Raw genomic sequence first — 10,252 nt, forward strand, 5'->3', positions numbered from 1 at the left:
TATGGGAGGGTAGATTTTTTTTCGCGATTTCGTGTTTCGTCCAATAGTAAAAGTTGCTCAGTATAATCCCAAAACCTCCTTGGCAACAGGAATGCGCTTATTTTTAGCCACCCTTTATTTGTTGGGCTGTATGTGTTGCAACTGGTTCTGAATAGTAATTAACTGTTGCCTTTTTAACGCTTTCGATGGACCCCGGCACGACGCGAAGTCAGGGTCGCTCCCGTTCTCCAGATGGGTAAGGATTTATGCCGCTTCGTGTTGACGTGATGTGCACTTTTGTATTTGGTTGCTGGGTGGATCAAGAGAAAAAAAATTGTTGATAGACCCTGCTATTAAGGCCAGTTAAAAATCAAGTGTTAATTAGTCAAGCTACTAGGATACAATTTCATCCAATTACATTTTGATTTTGTACTTCTAAATCACATTTACAACGGCAATCCAACAATCATGTCGCATAATACATTTTATGGATTGTAAAATTGTAGTGAGTTGTTGAGACCATTATTCTTACTCTAAGAACAAATTAAATTATTTTCTATGAAAATATTTTAATTTGTGGTTTTTCAAGTAGACACACTACTATTTAAACTATAAACTGAAATAAATATCATATACGAAGGAAAAAATGACCAAAGCCTCCAGTGGCCAGGGGGCGCCACAAGCCTTCGGGAATTTGTCATATACTTGGAAATTTCGACCCATGCCACCGTGGCCGGATAGCCGAGCGGTTCAGGCACCTGTTCGGTAAACGGGGTACGCTGGTTCGATTCCAGCTCTGGACACTGGAGGCTTTGGTAATTTTTTCCTTCGTATATGATATTTATTTCAGTTTACCATTATTCTTTTAGTAGACTGTTTATTTTTTTTACTTTTAAGTACTTAGAAGTAGATTGATTATATTCGCTTTGCATAGATTAAATTGCATTTTTATTATGAGATCTAGTTACTTTATTAAAATAGTCATTTCCAATGTAGTGTATAAATACTCGCGTTTAAACCGAACGGTACTCGATAATGAGTTCTGTAATTAATTATTATAGCATGTTTGTACGTTTTGATGATACCGCTAATTATTGGAAACGTTAGCGTTATCATCAAAAGACCTTGCGTGTGCATCAAATCTGACATCAAGGTTTTGCTCCAATGACGTCATAGTTTTGGTTTCCTTATTTTCAGTTTCACCTATTATTTCAGTACTAACAGATTATCAAAAAAAATCGCAAAGTCCAGTTCCAGTTATCTTTTCTTTATCAGAAGTGACTCTTTCGGTGCCTTTCAATAACGTTTGACCAAAAAGCTTAATTTCAAACAAAGCGTTGACAAACTAAGTTACAATTTTACATGTATTAACTAATTTTGATACAATTGACACTTGCTTCGCCAATAATAAAAGGCCTTTTGACATTGTTTAAATAGAATAAAGAAAGAAAGAAAGAAAATAAAGAAAATACATTTATTTAACGCCACAACAGATTACATATATATGAAAAAAAGGAAACATACAGACAAAAAACATTGGACGCTAAAATAGAGGACCCCACTCAGCATAATGCCGCGGTAATCCGTGGCGCTGGTTTTCAGTGGGGACCTGACTTAAAACTATGAGTTGGTGGCGACACATACGCCAACGACACTAACAAAAAACAGACAAAAAAAAGTAAGTAAGTAACCACCACAAACAAAAAAAAATAAAAAAATCTATACATACTAAACAACAAAAGAGAAAAAAATAAAAACAATAATTAAATATAAAATGCACAATGAATTAAGTATAGAATAGAATTCATTTATTTAATGTGTTTACAATCGGACCTAGGTCGTTTTTAGCTATAATCTATCCAAAATTTTAAAAAGTTAGTAAAAGGGCAATTTTTAAACTTTGTCTACAAGTATTGTAAAACTAATAGGTATAGCTGATCTGACCCTATGATGTGTTTGTTCCAGGTGATGCAACAGGACGTGAAGAAGGAGAACCCGCTGCAGTTCAAGTTCCGAGCCAAATTCTATCCTGAAGATGTGGCTGATGAGCTCATCCAGGAGATAACGCTCAAGCTCTTCTACCTACAGGTACGCACTATCTACTCTTAACGGCCTTTTAAAAAATCCTCAATTCAAGCTTCATTGCCACCTTTGCCCTAAAAATTCTGCTGAAAAAAAAAAGCAAAAATACAATCTTATTGTGCCCTAGGGTTAGGACAAACACTGACCCTTAAGCATATTATACAGCGCTGCCCTCTGCACTCTTACAGCCCTTATTTTATTTAGCTACATATTGTTTGAAAATGTTTCTGTAAATACTCCATACGATTAAATAATATTTTTTTAGAAATAACATTATTTACCGCAAAAGGCCCTATCTATAGCCCTATAGAGGCCTTATAGATTACTTTCACCTTGTTACTCTCTCTTAAATCTTTTTGTGGCTAGAAAATACTATTTATTTCATTTTCACAAGAAGAATTGTTCTCAAAACTCACACATTACGCTCCTATCTTCTATTTTCCAGGTGAAGAACGCCATCCTGTCAGACGAGATCTACTGCCCGCCCGAAACTTCCGTCCTGCTCGCATCATACGCGGTGCAAGCGAGACACGGCGACCACAACCCCGGCCTGCACGGGCCCGGGTTTCTCGCCAACGACCGTCTGTTGCCGCAGCGAGTCACCGACCAGCACAAGGTTGGTGCAATATACAAGGGGAATCATTTTGGCGGCGTGTGGTAGAATGTTAAGAGTAAAAACACTTGTACCGCATTATAAACATGAAAAACTGTTGACAGTTCTCGTTCGAATTGAATGCATATTTAATTCACGCCTAATTTAATCTGCCTATGTTACTCTTTCCTGACAATTCTAATTTAACCTAAGTGTACTTTTTCGTCACCAGATGTCCCGCGACGAATGGGAACAAAGCATAACCAACTGGTGGCAAGAGCACCGTGGCATGCTCCGCGAAGACGCCATGATGGAATACCTGAAGATCGCACAGGACCTCGAGATGTACGGAGTCAACTACTTCGAGATCAGGAACAAGAAGACCACGGAGCTGTGGCTCGGTGTTGACGCTCTCGGGCTTAATATCTATGAGAAGGACGACAAGTAAGTACACGAGATTTTCATTGACCAGAATCTTGATGATGGATATGTATCCTTGACCAACACCTTTTTAAAAACCAGTTTACCTTGGTGGTTTTAATATTTCAGTAGTATATATCACTCATCACAAAATTCTCTATTTCCAGACTGACTCCAAAGATCGGTTTCCCCTGGTCTGAAATCCGCAACATCTCGTTCAACGACCGCAAGTTCATCATAAAGCCCATCGACAAGAAGGCGCCCGACTTCGTGTTCTTCGCGCCGCGCGTGCGCGTCAACAAGCGCATCCTCGCGCTGTGTATGGGCAACCACGAGTTGTACATGCGGAGACGCAAGCCCGACACTATTGATGTGCAGCAGATGAAGGCCCAGGCTAGAGAGGAGAAGCTCGCCAAACAGGCACAGAGGTTAGCTACTTTTGTAAAGCAATAGTGTTGGCCCTATGATGTTACCTTGTGGGGCACCAAATTTTACTAGAGAAGACTGAGGGGTGGAATCGGATAAATGTACATTGTTTTTGGTTTGTAAAATATTTTAGAGCTGACAAACTAGACTTAATAGGTACACTGAAATATTATGATTAAATAATAAGGAAAAGGGTAAAGATAGTGTCAAAGGCCTTTGCATGGTCCGAAAAAATATATCTTACTAGACAAAAGTTTAAGAGGAAGCAGATATAAAGAAAAGGTAGATATGTTCGTCCTTGTTCCGTTTTTTATAAAAGGTGTATTTTGTTTTCAGAGAGAAACTCCAACTAGAAATCGCGGCTCGTGAACGCGCGGAAAAGAAACAACAGGAATATGAGGACCGTCTCAAACATATGCAGGAGGAGATGGAACGCTCACAGGTATGAATCAATATTAATTTTATTTCTTTTTTTAATTTAGTTTTTCTAGCAATCAGCGAAGTGCGAAATTATATAAAGTCTCAGTACTTTTTTAACACCCTTGTTACTGTTCAGCAGCCAAAATGAAACGAACCCTATAAGGGTTGCGTGCCATTAAAAATGGCTGTGACATCACAGCCATTTTTAATTTCCAAGTCTATTTAACGTACTTATTATAGTCATATAAATAGGAAACTTTGCAAATACGTATAAGTAATACAGAAAACAATACAATAGGTTAGTACCATCGAGCTCATCTGATGATGAAGTTAAGACTGGATAGTTATTGGATTTTTTCTTTAAACCCCTCGACTTTGGACTCATATTTTGACGATTTCAGACGCGTTATAGTAGGCAAAAATATCATAATAATATTTTTTGACAAAAAGTTATTTGTATTCTTACAGGCAAACCTGATTGAAGCTCAGGACATGATCAGACGGCTAGAGGAGCAGCTCCGTCAGCTGCAAGCTGCCAAGGAGGAGCTGGAGCAGCGACAGAATGAGCTGCAGGCCATGATGACCCGCCTCGAGGAGACCAAGGTATCCAGATCAAAACTATTTGAGGTGTCTAAGGTTATGCAGTTGTGACAAATATAACACAGGACGTCATGTGTAGTGTGTGTGTAGGTTTTCCCAGTGAGGGGACTTAAATTTAACAGATCCATCTTTTAAAAAAAGTAGTTTCTAGTAATGAGATTTAAGTGTATGACCAACGTGCCACTAAACTAAATATTTAATTATGATTTCAGAATATGGAAGCCGCGGAGCGCGCTAAGCTCGAAGAGGAGATCCGCAACAAACAAGAAGAGGTTTCCCGTATCCAGCAGGAGGTTGAGGAGAAGGACACTGAAACGCGTCGGCTGCAAGAGGAGGTTGAGGAGGCGCGCAGACAACAGGTAAAATTATTATAGATAAATATGTTCTAAAATCCTGGTCACGGGTACCAAATTGTTGCAACCCACTTTAAAGCTGGAAGAAGAAAATCAAATAGGAGGAATATTGCTTTAGTTCAGAGGTCGAGGATAAGGATTTTGAAATTCGTGAAGGCATAGTATGTAATTGGTTGCCAATTTTTATAAAATTAGGGTGTCACTATAGGACTATAGATAGGTACGAAGGAACAAATTGTAACGATTTAATGATCGATACTGACTTTTCCTTTTACATATAGATTCAGATTCACTGTGCTCTTTTTAATATTTTAATAAGAAATTTTAATTGTATTCAGTTTCGTCAGTTTTGGCGTCAGAAAGTGACATTTGTGATATGAAATGTGTCGAGAATGTAAGTTTCGGAACAAACGAAGCGCCGGCGAAAATACAGTTTTAGAACTTATCTATTTAATATTTTGAATTATTTCTAATATAAAACGTTTTTTCGCGGTATGAAGGATGCGAGCTATATTTGCGAGGATTCTCTTTAATCCTTCGATCCGCCCCGCCCGTCGCGGGCGACGCGTCATCGGGAACCGCATCGGAACGCCCGCGGGTCGATATCGGTCGGCGGGTATTAACAAGGTTTCCGTTCCCCTCAGGACGAGGCGGCGGCGCTGCTGGCGGCGGCGGTGACGCCCTCGCACCACCACGTGGCGGAGGGCGGGCAGGGCGACGCGGGCTCCGACGGCGGCTCCGACGAGGGCGGCCAGGAGCTGGCCGGCGCGCCCGACGACCTCGTGGACCCCGTCGAGGACCGGCGCACGCTGGCCGAGAGGAACGAACGTCTGCATAGCCAACTTAAGGTACCGAACACGCTTTTATTTGTTCCCCGATAAGATCAGATTGCGAGGTTTCGTAGATGGCCCTATTCCTCCGGGATGAGCGCAAAATATGCGATAGAATTTAATTTTGAAAAGTAACTTCTTAATATTAACAATTAAATTGTTACTCTACTTAACATAAATTGTGCCACGGTACCAAAAGGTACCACATTGTCGGTTACCATTAGGACGAAAATCGCTTGTACATAATATTTATAAGAAAAACTTGTCGGAGCGTTCTTATAGCGAGCGACAATGTGGTACCTTTTGCTTGAAAACGACACAATTTTTCAGCATGCCGGCTCGTATTTTTCTTTATGATGAGAAAGTTGCATTTTATTCATTAAAAAGGCGTAGTAATTAAATACAAATTTTGAATTCCTTCATGTTAACCTAGAATGATAAATATTTAAAATAGAATTCATTGGTATTCAATTTTAATGTTTTACATTTAGTATTTTCCTCGCGTTAGTATGGTAAAAAATTGGAATATGAAATATCGAACCCTCAATATTCCAATTTTCAAACCTGCTACGCACGTGGTTTAATTTTATAATCTTTCGCTTGCTCAGGTATCAATATTAAAGGAGTAAAACGACAACTGCCACCTTTTAAAACCAATAACTATTAAACCCGACCCACTTTCACTGTAATTGTACATAAACATGTATTTAATTAACTGTTATACGAGTAAATTGCATATCTGCAACTTATACGGTACGCTTTGTGTGTGAATTAAAATTAGTATTTTCTCTAGCTACACAAAAACTAATCCAAACTTACCCCATTCAGGCCCTGAAGCAAGACCTCGCACAGTCCCGCGACGAGACCAAGGAGACCGCCATGGACAAGATCCACCGCGAGAACGTGCGCCAGGGCCGCGACAAGTACAAGACTCTGCGCGAGATCCGCAAGGGCAACACCAAGCGTCGCGTCGATCAGTTCGAAAACATGTAACCGCGGTACATGCACACGAGACCGGCTCGACGCGATGACTGGGGGTTATATTTCACCGTGTCCATATTTGCAACACTTAGAACAGGGGTCGGAAAACTTGCGAGCCGCATGGAGGTTAGATGGCGGCTCTTCGAGTCGACCAAAACTTTACACTTTGTGTACTTGGACTACTGAAAACACTTTGAGACTCCAAAAACATGTCATTTACTACTCAGCTGGGTCTTATTCACAAAAGTTTGCCGACCCCAGAATTAGAACATTAAATGTTCGAAACGGTATTTTCCTGTGTCCAAGTCCAAATTTGCAACACTTAAAACATTAAATGTTAGAAGATTTTGCCGTCCACATTTGCAACACTTGAAACATTAAATGATAGATTTTTCCGTGTCCACATTAGCAACACTTATAACATTTAATGTTGAAAGATTTTGCCAAATGTCAATATTTTGCCATGTCCATGTTTACAACAATAGAAACATTGAATGTTGGAATAAGACCTTATATGTGAAATAGTTCTTGCATATTGCGACTAAGGGCTGCCTTATGTAAAAGACTAATGTTTGTACACCACATTATCTGTGAGAACTATTTATTAGTATTGTAATGTAACCGACTTAAACATGAAAACATGTAGTTTTGAAAGAGACAACATTTAACATTGTCAGTGATGTCATCACTTACTAAGAAATTAAACTTAAGACTTCACTATAACTTATTGCGGTCAATGTATATAAAGACATCTAAAATTAATATACCATTTGTGCTAAAGCTCTAATTTAGTACTTATATCCGAGTTTAACGGTTAAATATTGAAAAGCCCACCAGTCTACGGTTTGGACCAAGTTTTGTAAGCGTTTTAAACATATCCTAGTTAAGGACTGCCCAAGGGAGTCCGTCGGTAAAGCAGCGACAAATCGCTCTCCTAATGCTGCCACTTTTGAGTAAAATATACACAAATTATTAAAAAATGTCTCACAATAATCTGCCAAAAGTATAGACAAAGTATTACCGAATATACCGTATTAAATAAATCATTGTATTTTCCATTTTATTTGCAATCTATCTCAATTTATTCATCAAATACATGTATTTACAACTGTCTATAATTTTTGCAGATACTATTGTATAGAACTATTTGTATGTATGGTCCGTCGAATGTATTTTTAGAGAATTTTATTCTCGATTTATATTTGTACGCAATAATATATTGTATGGTAAAGGTCATATTTTGTATAAGAGGGCGCGGTTCGGAAAACTGATCGTTTCCAAGTACATATTTTGGATCTAAATCCAATATACTTATTTAAAAAAAGTGCTGTTAGACAGTCCGTCGCTAAAAGAGGTAAGGTTGCAACCGTCCGATTTGCCCTTAGTTTCGAACTTAATCGTTAAATCGCAAGAAAGGTGAGAATTCTGTGCACTTTTCAGCACGAACTCGCGACTTCAGTCGGGACTATATGTAAATATTGATTATTACTTAATAGTAATTTTATTTTAGACCATAATGTGCTATAACCGAATATGTATACAAGAGGAATCACGTTTTAACCATATTTTAAAAACATTTACAAACGACCACGACGGCACACCGGCTTGTTTTATTATTAATAATTATTTTTTAAATAATTCGGATTTTATTTCTAACTGATAGATGTATGCTGGGAATGTGAGTCATGAAACTGTGCGTCGAGTTATTCAGTAATGTTTATTTGTATTAGGTATGTTATAGTTGCCTGTTGACTACTGTAGGGATAGCGTAGGTAGAACCTCCGTCCGATGCCTCGGTCGCTTTGTCCTGCTCTCTCACCAGGTGAGTGAGCGAGTTCGATCGAGGCGTGGGAAGCCGGTTCGGCAGCGACTGCTCCGGGTAGAGAGAGAGGGCGATACGTTAGAGAAGGATGCTCAAGCGTCGGAGCGGGCCGCGGGGCGCATCTTATTTATTTTGATAATCATTTATAATTTTAGCCGTAGGAGATATCGGTTCAAGTGTAATTATCGTATCTATTCTATCTGTCCGATCGCGTCGCGATCTCTTGAACAAAATTCGAAAAGCTTCAGTATGCTTTTGGGAGCGTATGTTTTATTGTTAAGTGTATAAAAGGCATTCCATAAGTTACAATACGGTTGGCGTGAGTTATTTCGAAATTATATTAGCGAGCGTTCTATGTTCTGTTTGAAGTGCCATCCGTCATGTTCCGAGTCTAAATGTTGTCAGATCGCTGCGATTGTCGCGTGCGACTGGCGACACGGTTACGCTAAACTATTGATAACTTGTCATTATTTTCTAAAATTATACAATACCATGTTGCCTTTCTACTGTGAATTTTTTTCCAATAAAACGATTAAGTAAATGTTGTTTTATTTAATTTCTTAGCATTATCACATAGCACTTAACTTCAGCGAGTAAACTAACATATACATACCTACACTTATGCCAATATAGTAATTCCATTAAAAACAACGAAACACTAGGAAGCTGCAGCTAGGATCAGTACAGAATATATATTTTTACATTACATCATAATGTTGTTATTTATCAACAAACAGTTATATTTCGCTGGATGTTATCATTTCAAGTTAACAAATTTGACTAGATTTAACTAACCGACCTAGTTGAATACTAAAGTAAATAAATGAAAAATATATAATACCAATAATAATTAGTCAGACCGAGTAAGTATCTCGGTCTGACTCTAGCTATGTGCTGTGTGCAAAGAGAAAGGGAATAAATAAATTTGTCGGCTCAAATCTTCGACATATAAAACTTATCGAGGAATCTATAGATACAGTAATACTAATACCTAAATTGAATGGGCCCAAAGTTCTATTGTATTGCTATGTGCGGTGTTTATTTATTATATGTAAAATATAATTATAACAGATCTACTAGAAAAAAAAATAAAGGAATAGAAATACCTTCAGTCTTATCTTACATATCAACTTAAAAATATATGTGTAATTTATCAATTTTGACACATTATACATAATTCTAGGATAAAATGTAGAATTCGCTGTGCAATTATTGTATTTTTTTGCCAATAATTAAGATTTAAAAGCCTGACTTTAGACCCCCGTCATGTTATTTTACAATATTAATGTAACATGAGAGCTAAAATCGGGCTTAAATATTTTTCATTAAGTATCACATTAAATGTTATTAAATAAATACAATTCCTTTAGTCCTAAATACAATTTTTCCATTAGTCCTAAGACTCCTAAATACGATCTCTTTTCTATCTCTATTTTGTTCGAGATCAGCTTAAAATCAGTAATAAATATGTAATCTAAAATAACCATTACCATCAATAAGTCATTTAATTCAAATAGTTGGTAAAATTTTATGGATGACTAAAGTGCGGTGAGCGGTTAAAGGTTTAGGTGTATCCGAACTCCGAATGATTTGTGATACCTATGTTCAGTATGTTAAACCCACTATAAATATAATATTTTGACTATAATATTAACATTTTAGTCACAGACTATTAAGCTACCTTTTATTAAAACCCAACCACAACAACCGTCTAGGCAATACGTATGTGGTGACGTGGAACTGTATA

General features: G+C 37.8%; 1 protein-coding gene across 2 annotated transcripts in view; it reads left to right on the forward strand.

The window, feature by feature from the left end:
• LOC134743462 (moesin/ezrin/radixin homolog 1) overlaps window positions 1-9,046 on the forward strand; it is a 60,518-nt gene extending 51,472 nt beyond the window's left edge. For both annotated transcript variants that reach the window (XM_063676900.1, XM_063676899.1), the window contains 9 exons: window positions 1,945-2,067; window positions 2,507-2,677; window positions 2,886-3,097; window positions 3,241-3,501; window positions 3,836-3,941; window positions 4,388-4,522; window positions 4,732-4,878; window positions 5,517-5,720; window positions 6,531-9,046. In XM_063676900.1, coding sequence (XP_063532970.1) covers window positions 1,945-2,067; window positions 2,507-2,677; window positions 2,886-3,097; window positions 3,241-3,501; window positions 3,836-3,941; window positions 4,388-4,522; window positions 4,732-4,878; window positions 5,517-5,720; window positions 6,531-6,695 — 1,524 coding nt within the window. In that variant the 3' untranslated portion in view covers window positions 6,696-9,046. The remainder of the gene's footprint in view (window positions 1-1,944; window positions 2,068-2,506; window positions 2,678-2,885; window positions 3,098-3,240; window positions 3,502-3,835; window positions 3,942-4,387; window positions 4,523-4,731; window positions 4,879-5,516; window positions 5,721-6,530) is intronic.
• Window positions 9,047-10,252: the final 1,206 nt, after the last annotated feature.

Source organism: Cydia strobilella, chromosome 8 (genome assembly GCF_947568885.1).
Source record: "Cydia strobilella chromosome 8, ilCydStro3.1, whole genome shotgun sequence".
In the NCBI taxonomy this organism is placed as follows: Eukaryota; Metazoa; Arthropoda; class Insecta; order Lepidoptera; family Tortricidae; genus Cydia; species Cydia strobilella.